This window comes from Manacus candei, unplaced genomic scaffold (assembly GCF_025592945.1).
Source record: "Manacus candei isolate 608988 ecotype Guabito, Panama unplaced genomic scaffold, ASM2559294v1 h1tg000057l, whole genome shotgun sequence".
NCBI classification, from domain to species: Eukaryota; Metazoa; Chordata; class Aves; order Passeriformes; family Pipridae; genus Manacus; species Manacus candei.
In genome coordinates, this window is record NW_026138105.1 from 12,440,872 (window position 1) to 12,455,062 (window position 14,191).

Consider the following 14,191-nt stretch of genomic DNA (forward strand, 5'->3'; position numbering starts at 1 on the left):
GGATGGATCCAGTTTAAAGCCATTTCTCCTTGTCCTACCCTTGTCTGGCTTCTCACCAGGTTTCACAAATGCTTGTGTTTCTTTTAACCCACATGAGGTGGAGTGTAGCAGCTGGGAATGAATCCGGGCTGAAGAGGGTGAGTTCACTGTGCAGGACGTGGATTTGCTGCGCTGTCAGGATGTGCTGCTGTCGGGGAAAGTCATCGCTTCCTGTTGTTTCCCATTCCCTGTCCCAAAGGCCTGGTTTGTATCCTGACCCCCTCCCTCTCCTGGCTGGCAGGCACAGGGAGGGGGTCCTGCTACAGCCCCAGCTCTGCCACCTCACCAGAGCTTTTTCCAGGGCTTGGCCCGGCAGGTCCTGACAGATCCGGGCAAGGCAGATCCATGCTTTCCTTCTGGGAGAGACTGCAGTGCTGGGAGGAAGGGCCCCCACCAGCCCTGGAACAGCACTGACACACCAGGGTGTGGAGGTGTCACTTAAGCTGGTGGGAACACATGCACAGCAAACACAAGGGTTGTATTTGAGAGGAAACTATTTTTTGACCAGTTTTTAGGGAAAATGCTGCAGAGATAGTGGATTTCTTTGTGCTCAGACTGCCCTTTCATGGGGAAAGGTTTAGAATTTCTTTGAACAAGGCTGAAGTTGAAGCCAGTGGTGGTTTCAAGCAGAAACAACAACTGGTAGCAGGGGGGTGGGAGCCAGCTCTGTCCACCTGCCTAGGCCATGTCACCTGAGTCACTTATGGGAAAACAGGAGCTTCTCCCACGAGAATGGGCTGTGCTGCCTCTGGTCAGGCAGCTGGGGTGGGTCTGGCAGCTTGTCCTGGTTTTTACCAGGTTAGGAGGTTATGGCAGAAGTGTCAGATGAATGCCAAGAAGTACTGAGCTGCTTTTAAATTGTAGCCTGTAGCTAAATCTCCTGCAGCAGCATCTTCAAGAGATGCTGGCACCCCCACATTTCTCCTGGCAACAGTGAGGGGGCAGCAGGGGGAGAGGGGGAAATCAGCCATCCCGGGGCTGTACAGCTGGGCTGGGTTCAGCCTCATGCAGAGGCAGAGAGGGAGGCTGGTTATTTTTAGGGCTGGTGCTGGATCTGACCGTAGGCTGACCTTGCAGCTCTCCAGTCTGGTGCACACTGGCAAGATTTGAGCACATTGCTCCCCAGTTGTGAGATGAATTAATGCAAAGCCTTAAGTCTCATGGTGCAATGCTGTGATCAACGGAGGGACGGTGTTTTAGAGTGGCATCAGGATGGTTGCAGCAGCCTGGGTTCAGAACCATTGCTCAGATGCGCAAAGAATCTCATTTTTCTTTTTTGTTTTGTTTTGGTTTGTTTGTTTGCTTGTTTTGTTTTGTTTTCTGGAGCGTGAAGGCTCTTCTTTGGGATCACTTGGCTCAGCCCGGCCAGGTGTTGGAATGTGCTGCACTCCGTCACTGCCTCGCTTCCAGCCTGGCTGCCTCTGGATTTAGGAACAGCTCAGGGGTACAGTCACTGCCCTGGTCCTGCTGGCCACACTACTGCTGACCCAAGCCAGGTGCCATTGGCCTTCTTGCCCACCTGGGCATCTGCTGGCTCATGTTCAACTGCTGTTGACCAGCACCCCCAGGTTCTTTTCTGACAAGCAAATTTCCAGCCTCTCTGCCCAAGCCTGGAGCACTCCATGGGATTGCTGTGACCTAAGGGCAGGACCTGGCACTTGGCCTTATTGAACCTCATACCACCGGTCTTGTCCCATCAATCCAGCCTGCTCAGATCCCCCTGTGGAGCCGTCCTGCCCTCCAGCAGATCCGCAGCTGCTGGTGTGTGCGGTGCCTGCCAGCCCACTGCTGCCCGGGGTGGTCTTCTGTAGCTCAAATAATGTTCCTTTTATTTTTTACAGCATTAGATCTGAATGGTCACTCTTGGCATTTCTTACTTTGTGAGTTCTGCCAGCGGGTCATCCAGAGGGCAGGGAGCGGTTTGGGCAGAATTCACTAGTTTTCAAGTCTTTGTGTTTTCTCCAGAGTTTAGGCACCAGAATTTGACTTGAACCTGTCCTGCGTCTGTCTGCTGGACCATGAGCAGCGAGGGGTGATCAATCCTGGCTGAGCTCCTTACCTCTGTTGAAGCACTGCTTGTTGCAGTGCCCTTGCTGCTGGTAAGATGAGCAGGTTATGCCAGGAAGTTAAAAAAAAACCAAAATACCCCACCCAGAGCAAGAGCTGCTGTGTCTGACGTGTGCAAGCGTGCCTGCACCAGTGAGGTGAGGGCTCCAGCATGGGCTTACATCCAGCAGCATTTTCCCCTTTCAGATCCTTGTTTATCAGTGGTTCTTGTAAGGAAAGCAGGCCCAAGCTCTCCACAGAGACAGTATGAATCAGGAGGGATGAGAATGTGCCCCTTTTTCTACCCTGTTGTTTTTCACCTTGACTCAGGGCCTCACACATCCACCCTGCTGATGTGGAAAGTCAGGGACCACAGGAATCATCAGTGTGCTGGAGCTTTAACGTAAAACATAATACTATGGATCAAACAAGAAAAAAAAACCCTTGGTAGTTCAGTATTTAAAAGATGCAAGGAACAGAAGCAATTAAAACTTGCTTCATGCTATTATCTGTTATTTTAAGTCTCCTCCTCTTGTGTCCCATTTTAATGCACTTGCTGAGAATCCTGGCTTTTTATTAGTCTCTTGGCTGTCCTTGGAACTTCTCTGTTCCCTTGTGGAGGCTCAAGTTCATCTCCTTGAAGTAAAGAAATAGGACACTTTGAGGCAAAAATCCTGTGCTTGGAGTGATTCTTTTTTTGACCAAAAAAGAAAATAGTTGCTGCTTTTCCCAGAAAAAAAAAAAAAGTCCTTTTGAGTGTTAGATTGTTCAAACCTGTGTGTCTTCTTCTGAGCCTGCCCCTGCCCTATCTGCACAGTGGGGAGCAGCACAGGGAGCAGCATTAATCACAGAATCATTTTAATCAGAAAAGACATTTAAGATCATTGAGTCCAACCGTTCCCCTGGCACAGCCAAGGCCACCACTAAACCGTGTCCCCAAGTGCCACATCCATGCATGTCCTAAATCCCTCCAGGGACGGTGACTTCACCACTGCCCTGGCCAGTCTGTTCTAATTCCTGAGCACCATTCTGGTGAACAAATTTTCTCCAATACCCAACCGAAACCTCCCCTGGTGCAACTTGAGGCATTTTCTCTTGCCCTGTTACTTGTTGCCTGGGGGAAGAGCCTCACCCCCACCTCACTACAACCTCCTGTCAAGGAGCTGGAGAGAGAGAGGTCCCCCCCTGCACCTCCTTTTTTCCCAAACTGAGTCCCCCCCCAGCTCCCTCAGCTGTTCCCTGTGCTCCAGCCCCTTCCCTAGCTCCACTGCCTTTCTCTGGACACATTCCAGCACCTTAATATCTTTGTTGCTGTGAGGGGCCCAAAACTGACTCCAGGATTTGAGGTGCCTCAGCAGTGCCCAGCAGAGGTGGACAGTCACTGCCCTGGTCCTGCTGGTCACACGATGGTGGGCACAAGCCAGGATGCTGTTGGCCATTGCCATTGGGGTTCCTGAGCAGCTCCAAGGCTGCACTGCAGCATTGACTGTGTCCAGTTCTGGGCTCCTCACTGCAAGGAGGACACTGAGGTGCTGGAGCGAGTCCAGAGATGGGCAATGGAGATGGAGAAAGGTCTGGAGCACAAGTGTGATGAGGAGCAGCTGGGGGAGCTGCGGGGGCTCAACCTGGAGAAAAGGAGGCTCAGAGGGACCTTCTTGCTCTCTACAACTCCCAGAAAGGAGGGTGTAGCCCAGTGGGGGTCGGGCTCTTCTCACACATAACAAGCAATAGGACAAGACTACACAGTCTTAAGACATTGGAATGGGCTGCCCAGGGAGGTGGTGAATTCACCGTCCATGGAGGTTTTTAAGATGAGACAGGATGTGGCACTTAGTGCCATGGTCTGGTAACCGCGGCGGTGTTGGATCAAGGGTTGGACTTGATGATCTTGGTGGTCTTTTCCAACCCAGTCGATTCTATCATTCTATGATTCTAAGATGCACTGGGGGAGGTTTGGGCTGGACATCAGGCGGAATTCCTTCACAGAAAGGGAGATTAGATATTGGAATGGGTTGCCTATGGAGGTGGTGGAGTCATTGCCGCTGGAATGCTTAAGGGCAGCCTGGAACGCAGCACTCGGTGTCATGGTCTGGTTGACACGGTGGTGTTTGGTGACCGGTCGGACTCGATGACCTCGGAGAGGTCTTTTCCAACCTAATTAATTCTGTGATTCGATGATTCTGTGCTGGACCACACACCTCGGGCCCGGGCATGGCCATACACGGGCACAGGGGCCCGAGCCCAGGGGTCCCTCACGGCCGGCCCGCGTTTCCCCGGCAACCGCGTGGAGCCGAGATGGCGGCGGGGCGGGGGGGGCGGAAGATGGCGGCGGCCGGGGCGGGACCGCTCCCTGGCGGGGCGGGAGGGCCGCATGGCGGTGACGGGCGGGTTCTGTGGCGATGGTGGGTGGGCTGGATGGAGGTGACGGGCGGGCTCTGTGGCGGTGATGGGTGGGCTGGATGGCGGTGACGGGCGAGTTCCCTGGCGGGGCGGGCGGGCTTTATGGCGCTGACCGTCGCGGCTGCGCACACGCGGCCCCTCCTCCCTCGGGCTGCGGGCGCTGCGGGTGCGAGCGGCACCGGCACCGGCATGGGCGTGCATGTGGAGACCATCGCCCCCGGCGACGGTGAGCCGCGGCCGTGCCCGCTTCCCCCACACCCCCCATCCCTTGTCCCTGCTCTCCCCGCGGGTCCCGGTGCGGGTCCCGGTGCCGCGGAGTGACGGTGCGTGTCTCCCCGCAGGGCGGACGTTCCCCAAGCGCGGCCAGACCTGCGTGGTGCACTACACGGGTGAGTGCGGGGCGGCCCCGCCGGCACCGGCAGCGGAGGGGCGGGAGGGTCTGCCCGGCCCGGGCACCGAGGGAGCGGGGACTGCCGCTCCCCACCGCCCGCCGCCGGCTGCCTGCGGGGACCCCGGGCCCGGCGGACGGGATGGGCCGTGGCGCTCCCCGGGGGAACCGGGGGGGTCCGGGCCACCACGGGCGGCTCTCCCGGGGGGGGGCGCGGAGACGGGATGGGAGGTCCTGTCGGTGCCCCGTGGCCGTGGGGAGGCCCCTTGTCCCCGTCTCTCCCGCAGCCTCATCCATGGAGGGGCCTTTTCCCGCACGCATCTCGCCTTGTTTTTGGGGGTGTACCGGGAGAACAGCTCGGGGGGTCCCCGGGAGACAGGAAGGGGCACCCAGGGCAGAGCCCAGCGCGTCTCTGGGGTTCCAGGGCAGCCGAGGCCTGCGGGCTGTGGAGCCCAGAGCCCCCACGGGCTCCACGAGTCATCCCCGAGGCGTTTCAGGGTCCGCTGCCTTGGAGCAGGACCCCCCTGCCAGAGCTCCCTGTAGGGATGCAATCCCCCTCCCCACTACTGCCCCAACCCCTTCTCCCTTGTGGGGCGACACCAGGGGTGCCTGTGGGGCAGCTGCAGACCCAAATTCTGGGCTTTTCTGGGGCAACCCCAGTGTGGGTAACCAAGGCACTGTTTGGGGGTCGGGGTAGTGCTTCGATGAGGGGCTTCCCCAAAGCCAGAGAGGGTCATGTTCCATTCGGTGTTCTCCAGCAGCCTTCTGCAAGCTCGGGGGGCGGGAAGAAAACAACCTTGAGACCCCCAAAAATGCTTTGGGGGGTCACTCCTGGGGCTGCTGTCCCCCTCGGCCTCCTTTTGTACAGCTCTGGCTCATCAGGTTGGGTAAAAACGAGTCAACGACTCATTTGTGACTGTTTTTGCTAATAACCAATTCCCCTTTCCGCCTCCCTGGCCGTGGTGGGGGGCTGGGGAGCCCCTCTGTGCAGGGCCCGGATAGCCCAGCCTGCCGGGAGGGCTCGGCGGGCATCCAGCCCATCTGCTGCTCCTCCGTCTCCCCCGTTCTTTCCCCTTCCCTCGTCAGCAGGGAGAGGAAGCAGCTTGGTCTGCCCGGCCGCCCCGTTTCCTCCGCCGGTGGAAGAACAAAGAGAGGCTGGCAGGCAGTCAAGTGGCTCCCGGTGGGCCAGTCCTGCCGCCTGCCAGCCCTCCCAGCTCCCAGCCCTTCGGCTCCCAGCGCTGACTCCCCCCCTCCTGCAGCGCTGCCGCTCTCCCCAGCTCCGTCCCCCCCCAACTCTGGCAGAGCTGCCTGGGGGGTCACCAAGGTCCAGTCCCCACGTCATGGTGCTTCAGGCAAAGTGCTACGTGGTGACTTGCTCCCGACAGGCGCTCCCCAGCAGCAGCGATCCGCTGCGCCCCTGGGAGCGGTTCTCTAATTTCCTTTATTTTGTTTGTTTGTTATTATTGTCTCCTTTTGTCCTTTATTCCCCCCCTCCCGCTCCCCCGCCCATTCCGTCCGCAGGCGGCTCCTGCCCCCCCCAACCCGCCTCGGCAGGCAGCAGGAATCAAACACCTCCAGGCCCTGATGCCGTTTCCCTGCGTCGGCAGCATGGCTCCCGCAGCCAGCCCTGCCAGAGGCTGGAGCGGGGCTTGGCTCTCGGGAATCCTTACAAACCTTTGATTCCCGGCTCCGTTTCAGGGCAGCATCAGGGATGGCAGCAGAGCACAGTGCTGGAGGTGCCGAGCTCCGAGGCTCCTTCCAGAGCCCTGTGTTGGCTCCATCCCCGGCTGCCCTTTGCTCCAGTGCTGGGGAGATCCAGCCTGTGGTGTGCAGGAGGCAGCTCTCCCTGCACTGGGTTACGGATGCACAGTGATTTGGGTAAAAACCGTTTTTGGGAAAAAAACAGTGATCCAAGGGTGAGGAGCTGGCTCAGTCAGCCAGAGGCTGGTGCTGCTTCTGCCTGTGCCCCAGCTACTGCTCCATGGGGCCTGGCCCCACCGAGAGCATCCCAGGCATGAGGGATGGACAGATAGACAGCCCTGGTGTGGGAGGGCAGTGCTGGGGAAGGAGGTGGAGAGCTAAGAATCCTCTGGGCCTCCTGCTTGAGAGATGCCAGTTGCTTATGCTGGGATTGCAGAGGTGGAGGTGTATGAGGGGAGCTGGGGGAATTGGACCCTTTCCCCCTCCTCCATCCCAAGACCCAGGTCTTTTTGTGGAGAGCTCACACTGTGGGGCATCTTAAATAGCCTTCGATATGAAATCTGCTACATAGGACCCTTAAAGGAGCTAAATCAAGGATAAAGTTCACTGATACATTCAGGATTGCTTGCAGCAACTGGCATGGGATGGGAGGGTGGTGTGGGAGTGAGTCGGTGGGGAAGGAGTGTGGGTTTGGGGGCCAACAGAGCTGAGCCCCCTGGGTCAGAGCAGTGGGCAGAGTGGGAGGTCTGGCAGTGCTGGTGCCAGAGGGACCTGCTGTCTGAGCACACAGGGGCTGTGGAGAGTATGGGGAGAATGTGGGCATGCCACCGTGCTTCTGGATGGGAAATGGGGAGCCGTGGTGATGCTGGGCAGTGCCAGGACAGGAGCAAGTCTGACATGGCTTGGCCAAAGGGCTTTGCCTGAGTGGCAGAGCGCACTCAGCATCTGCAGTCTTGGAAGGAGAGGGGTTTGGAGCAGGGAGGGATACTAGAGAAAACTATCTTTCTCCAGCAAAGTAGCACCGAGGGAACCATCCTCTCCAGCACCTGTGGGGTGGTGGTGCTCTTCCACTGCTCTGGGTGCTGCTGCCCTTGATGCTCTCCTGCTGCTCAGCGAACACCCTGTGGTTGTGAGACATTTCCTACCAAGGCGTCCGACTGTCAGTTTGCGGGTTGTGACACTTGTGGCAGCTCCTGCACCCCCTTCCCTGCCTGCACTGGGGTCATCTCTCCTGCCAGGCCATGAGAACAGTGGACAAAACCCCCTCTGCATCCAGCTGCGGGTGGCAATGGGTGGGCTGGGTGATGGGGAGCACTGGTGGAGGCAGGATTGAACCTCAGCTCTGCATCCTGGTCCTGAGCAGAGGGGGGTTGGAGCATGCTGGGTATCCCAGGGCTTCTGGGAAGGGTTTTCCATCCTGTCCCAGCTGGAGCAGGGGGGCCTGCACCACTGCTCTGGTCTCTCCCTGCCTCTCCTCAGGAAGCTGGCTCCATGTGGGAGCCCCTGGGCGATGATTGTGCCAAGGATTGGCAGCCTAGAGGGGATGGAGGAGGTGCAGGTGGGGCTCTGCACCCCCAGCAAAACCCGACCCGGCAGGTTTGTCCCAGGGCTGACTCTGCCTGCTCCAGCACCGCTCTCCGCCGCCTCTGCCCGCCCAGGGGGGCCCGGAGCCAAGTCGCACGTTGCAGCCGGCGTCTCCCAGCTCCTGCCTGCCAAGTGTGGCAGAGACCTGGCACGGCCACTCTGCCCGTCCTGGGCTGGGGCTGCACTCCAGAGCCCCTACTCCATCCCACGACTGCTGCAGCCCCTGCAGGGCTCCATGCTCTTTCTCACTGTGGTTCCCTGAACCCTCCCAGAGTCTGTATAGCCCAGGTGGGATCTCTTGAGGCTCAAAGCCCTTCAGGCTGGTAACCAGGGTAGGTGGATCTCTGTAACCCACCTCCATGGGCTCTGCTCCCCTCACAGGACTGGTGGTGGCAAGCACAGAGCTGTGCCAGGGACTGTCTGCTGCTCCTGGGGCTCTACCAGGGTGGCTGCTTTTGCCAGAGGATGCTTTGCCTCCATAATAGCTTTAAGATCTCGTTATCTCCTTGCTCAGGGATGGCAGAGATGAGGAAATGGTTGCTCATACTTGTCCAGGGCTGGAGAAATCTCCCGGGAGGCTTGTGGGCAGAGGAAGTGCCTGAGATGAGGACGCTGTCTCCAGAGCATTGGAGCCTCTTTGTTTTCCCCGGTGGCGTAATGGGGGATCATGGCAGCCTCACAGCAGCCCCATGCTGGGGAGCAGGGATGGGCTGTGTGTGACCTCTGTCCTGGGCCGGGGGCAGCTGAGTGATCAATCCCTTGGGCTACTGCAACCAGCTTAGTCTGTCAGTCCCTCTCTTGTGCAGGCAGGGTGCTGCCAGCCCCAAAACACTTCTCGAGGCTGGACTGGGTCAGGTGAGCTTGGCAGCAGGGTTGAGCAGTGCCATCCAGTCCTGTGCAAAGTTGGCCGCATCTCCTGGGCCGCTGATGGTGCCTCTACGTCGCCCTGCTCGGGACACCAAAGGGGATGTGCTTCTGCAGGCAGCGGATGCCCCAGGAGCAATCCCGGAGGTCCCTGCTTGCTGTGGCGAGCAGGGGATTGTGCTGCATGGCCCCTGGGGTTTTCCTCGGTGGGTGTCCAGTGAGGGGGATGGCAGAGAGCTGCCACCTCCATCCTTCCTCAGCCACCCCAGCTTGTAGTGCCGGAGGGCTCGGAGCCGAGGCTCAGGGGCTCAGCCAGGCAGCGCTGCCGGTGCCAGCCGGCACGACCTGCCCCGTGTCCCTGCTGCCAGCGGCCCTGCCGGGCGGGAGGAAGGCCAGCGGACGGGAGCAGGGAGCAGTGCCAGACGGGGCTGGAAGCAGGTTCAGCGGCAAGAGGTTTATCCTGGAAGGAGGAAGTGAGAGAACTCCAGACTTACTGTTCCAAAGTCCAGAGCTACAGCGTGACTGGCTGAGCTGACGCTTGACATCTTGGAGAGGGGATTTTTGCTGTTTGTGAAATTAAAAGCTTAATTCTACTCCCTGAGAGAAAGCTTCCTGCAGCCCAGAGGTCTTGGTGCTTTTTGCCTCTGCAAAAGTGATGTATTTTTTCCCGTTCTCTTCTTTCCATTTGGCATCTCCCATCTCTGTGGCTGCTGGTCCCTGCATGCCATTTGCTTTGGTAACAGTGCAAGCAGGGGCCAAGATCCCCCATCCCATCTTTTTCACAGACACATTTTCCCTTGCCCATGTGCCCTGGCAAAGGGAAGTCATTCTGCTCTAGGCCTTCCTGGGAAAATTTGGTTTTTCAAGGCTACAGAGCAGTTTCCAGCCAGGGAAAACAGGTTTTTTGGGCTGTTTCAGGAAGTGAAAAAGTGAAAAGCATTTGGAAGAGAGTTTAATATTGCTCTTATCATACAGGGTTTATTGTGCAGGGCACTGGCTGTGTTAATGCAGAGCTGGAGCTGCCTTATAGGAGCTGGCCAGTGGAGTTACTGCTCCTATAAGGCAGTGCCAGCTCCAAGATTCCCCAAGAAGGTCAGGCAGGGAGCAAGGGAGGGGAGGAAATTCCTCCTTAGCTCATGTTGGGGAGTTATATTTAGCTCTGGGGATATCAGCCTGGCTCAGCCCTTGCTGGGGAACGAGGGCTGCCCCAGGCAGACGCATCCAGCACTTGGTGCTGCCTCTCCCCATTGTCATTCCTGGGCCCGGGAGGGATTTGGCACAGATCAGCAGGACACAGCTGGGCATGGGAGGGCTGGAGGCTGGTCAAAGCCTCCAGATGGGGCACTGGAGCATCATCAGTGTTTTGGATGACTAAAGGTGGAAGCCTGGCAAGGAGTGAGAGGTGTGTGCCGGTGTGATAGGAAGTGCCGGGCCGGATCCTGCTGCCTGACAAATGGCTGGCAGTGGTGCTGTGAGGTGGGCAAGGTTTTCTTCCCCCCCTTCATCTGCTCCCCTTATCAGTCCTTGGTCCCAGCCCAGAGGACCACTTCTCTTTGGGCCAAGACAGCCAAGAGCCATCCTGCCATGCCCCAGGCTGGGTGATGCCCCAGGGGCTTTCCCTTCCAGGACCCCTGTGCAGGTGTTTCCCAGGGAAAAGGAGGCTCAGCTGAGACACATCTTTGACTCAGAGCCATGTGAGCTGTCCCAGGGGTGACTGTCACAGGTCACAGCAGGTTCACGCTGGCGCGCGTGGCTCTGTCCCTGTGTCACCATCATCTCTCTCTCTCTCTCTCCCCAGGTATGCTGGAGGATGGGAAGAAGTTTGATTCCTCCCGTGACAGGAACAAGCCGTTCAAGTTTGTGATGGGCAAGCAGGAGGTGATCCGCGGCTGGGAGGAAGGAGTCGCTCAGGTGCCTGGAGCTCCTCGGAGTCGCGATCCGCGTGCCGGGCTGTGCCGAGCCGTGCGCCGGGAGCTGCAGCGTGGGCAGGAGTCGCTGTGTGCAGCTCATTCCCTGTTTTATTTTTTTTTTTTTATTCTATTCCCCTGAGATTTCCACCCCTCCACCCCCTCGGCGCTGGGAGGTGTGGGCGTGAATATCACCTTCTGCATTGCCACCTGCCAGCTGGCAGGGATGGAGCCGGGCCGGGCCCCAGCAACACCTACGGCACGTCGGTGACTCAGCGGTGACATTTCTCCACTGAGTCAGCTCCGAACAAGCGCGGCGGGAGCGCTCCAGCCTCCAGGGCTGTGAAGCCCACGAAGAGGGAGGGCTGGTGGGCACGGCACAGCTCCAGGCTGTGAGCCCACACCAGGGAGGGCTGGTGGGCACAGCACAGCTTTGGCTCCTGCCTGTGTGACTGCACCCGCTCCATGCCATGCTGGGGACATGAGCACAAGGGTGACAGTGGCTGGAGGGAATTGCCTGGCGTTCCCTGCTGTCACCTGTGTGAAGGACATCTCAAGCTCTGCTCATTTTCCAGCCCATGCTGCGTACCTTTCCCCTCTGATGTTCTCCCCATTCCTCTCTTGCCCCTCTGGTTTGTTCAGCCCAGGGCCTAGCTCTTGCCCAATGTAAGGAAAGCAGTGGGGACAGGTCTGTCTCTCCCCTGTCACTCACCTGGCGGCTGTGCCCATCTCCTGACATCCCTGTGTTTCTGTCCCTGCCCCAGATGAGCGTTGGTCAGCGGGCAAAGATGACCATCTCCCCAGATTACGCCTATGGCTCCACTGGCCACCCAGGGATCATCCCGCCAAACGCCACTCTAATTTTTGACGTGGAGCTCATGAAATTGGAATGACCCACCCCAGCACCCTGTCCTCGGGTAAGGAGGGGCAGCTGCTGGCAGGGAGTGTGTGGACTGGGAACAGCTTAAGGTCCCTGTCTTTGGTCTTGGGACAGTGTGGGGAGGTGGGATGGGGCTGAGAGGCAGGAGGAGTGGGTGGCAGTGGGGAGTATGAGAAGGAGGGGGCAGGTTTCTGGCTGTGGGTAGAAGTTGCTCTTGGGAGTCTGGTGAGCTGGGGATCAGATCACTGCGGTGATAAAAGTGAAGCTCCCAGCCTGGCAGGGCGGGTTCATGCCATGGATGTGTTGTGGTGCTGGTTGTCTGTGCCTCAGGTTCCATGTGCTGTGTTGCTGCACCGCGGGGCTTGGCTGCTGCTCCCCCTCCTGCCTCTCATGCTGATGGTGCTTGAGGCTGATGGTGTGGACAGCAGGCTTTGATTATGACCCAAGAGCTGGAGCACCTCTGCTATGGAAACAGGATGGGAAAGCTGGAGTTGTTCAGCCTGGAGAAGAGAGGGCTCTGAGGAGACCTTAGAGCTCCTTCCAGTAACTAAAGGGGCTTCAAGAAAGCTGGAGAGGGACTTTGGACAAGGGCCTGGAATGACAGGACAAGGGGGAATGGGTTCACTGACAGAGGACGGGGTTAGATTGGATATTAAGAAGAAATTCTTCCTTGTGAGGGTGGTGAGGCCCTGGCACAGGTTGCCCAGAGAATCTGTGGCTGCCTCATCCCTGCAAGTGTTCAAGACCAGGTTGGGGAGGGCTTGAAGCCACCTGATCTAATGGAAGGTGTCCCTGCCATGGCAAAGGGTTGGAATGAGATGAGCTTTAACGTCCCTTCCAGCTGAGACCGTTCTGTGATTCTGTGGGGCTGTGCTCTGGGGTGCAGGGTCCCAATGGTGGGGGCAGGATAGGGCTGTGCTCCCCCTGTAATTGGGGCCTGACTTCTGTTTGAAAGGCCGGATGTGGTTTGTGCTGAGGCTGCCATGCCCTGAGCTCCCTCGGCGGGTGGGCGGCTCTGTCACGCTGCCTCTCCTCTCTCCCCGCAGGTTTGGCACATGGAGGAATCCAGAATCTCAGCTTCAAGAAGAGTGCACATGACTTTGTACGGAGCTTTTCCTGATAGTCCACTACACTCATTGTATAACCTTACACCTTGATTGAATGCCTTTGGTCACTAAGCTTTGCGTCTGACTCTTCCTCCTCGTATCGTGTTTTTATGTCTTTTTAAACTATACGCTGTAAACCTCAACTCTTTTTGGGTCAAGTTCTTAATCTTATTTTTGTTCCAGGTGTAGGCTGCGTTTTCCCAGTAGCACGCAGATGGGTTGACCTTAGATAGGAGTAATTTGAACAAAAGGAATCCTGTTAGTTACTTGTTTTGGTGCCGATTTATGGTGTTTCCAAACCAGAAATTGCTGCTGCTGCAAAAGCCATAGCAGAGTGAGCCTGTTGAGGCTAAAGGGATGCAGAGAGCAAGGTAGCACTAGGATTGTTCATAGGAATTCTGCCTGGAATGGGACAGCGAGGGAGCAGCCTGGCCTTTCCCTGTTCTCCATGCAGGGAGCAGCATCGGGGAAGGGGGGCTGCTCTGCCCCTGCTTCACCCTGCCACGGGGTGAGCCTGCCTTCCCCCCAACCCACTTTTGAATTTAGGGAGTTGGGTTTCCATCAGAGCTCCATCGCACCCTGAAAATCCCACAGCATGGAGCATTCTGTAAAGAGAAAGGAAAACAGTGGACAAAGGGAAGGTGCTGTTAGCAGGGGAGGTGATGGAGGCTCAACTCAACAAAAACGTCCCTGTCCTCCCTCCCTCCCCCGGGAAAGGAACCATCAGCCCCTGCTGTCCCCGCTCTGAGCACACCTGCCCGTTCTCTCCTGCCACCTGATGCTGGTCATCGCCGCTTGCCTGGTCTCACAGGACACATTGCTGCCCCCCGTGCCCCCTCCTCTGCTCTGCCCAGTCCGTTGGTAACAGAAATTCCTGCCGGTCACTTCCTTCTCCGCCGCACAAAGGTATCCAGTTTATTATTGCAATAAAAACGCTTTATGCTGGCTTTTCTCAGCTCTGTGTCCTGGAGGTTTTTCCCTTGCCCGTCTGTCGCTCAGCGCAGCAGGGGCTGGGCTGGGCTTGTGGGGTGCTGTGGGTGCTGTACCCGGCTCACGGGGTGCTGTGGGTGCTGTGTGGGGTGCTGTGGGTGCTGTTCCTGCCTCACAGGGTGCTGTGGGTGCTGCTCTGCGCTCCCAGGGTGCTGTGCCAGGTTCATGGGGTGCTGTGGGTGCTCCGCCAGGGTTGTGGTGCTGTGCTGGTGTGCCTTGGTGTGAGGCTCAGGTGCTCAGCTCTGGGAGTGCAGTGGGATGTCTGGGGCTCCTGGGCTCTGTGGGG

At 57.9% G+C, this 14,191-nt stretch overlaps 1 protein-coding gene across 1 annotated transcript; it reads left to right on the forward strand.

Annotated features, from left to right (window-relative positions):
- Positions 1–4,554: 4,554 nt before the first annotated feature.
- On the forward strand, positions 4,555–13,870 carry FKBP1A (FKBP prolyl isomerase 1A). Its single transcript, XM_051802992.1, has 5 exons — positions 4,555–4,711; positions 4,827–4,874; positions 10,821–10,933; positions 11,694–11,846; positions 12,856–13,870. The coding sequence occupies exons 1-4, from the start codon at positions 4,588–4,590 to the stop codon at positions 11,820–11,822; spliced, it is 414 nt and encodes a 137-aa protein (XP_051658952.1). The 5' UTR covers positions 4,555–4,587; the 3' UTR covers positions 11,823–11,846; positions 12,856–13,870.
- Positions 13,871–14,191: the final 321 nt, after the last annotated feature.

Bases quoted from the DNA above. Each gene is read 5' to 3' on its own strand.
- FKBP1A (XM_051802992.1), top strand. From the start codon at position 4,588: ATGGCGCTGACCGTCGCGGCTGCGCACACGCGGCCCCTCCTCCCTCGG. The intron at 4,712-4,826 runs GTGAGCCGCGGC...GTCTCCCCGCAG, and splicing joins GACCATCGCCCCCGGCGACG to GGCGGACGTTCCCCAAGCGC. The intron at 10,934-11,693 runs GTGCCTGGAGCT...TCCCTGCCCCAG, and splicing joins GGGAGGAAGGAGTCGCTCAG to ATGAGCGTTGGTCAGCGGGC.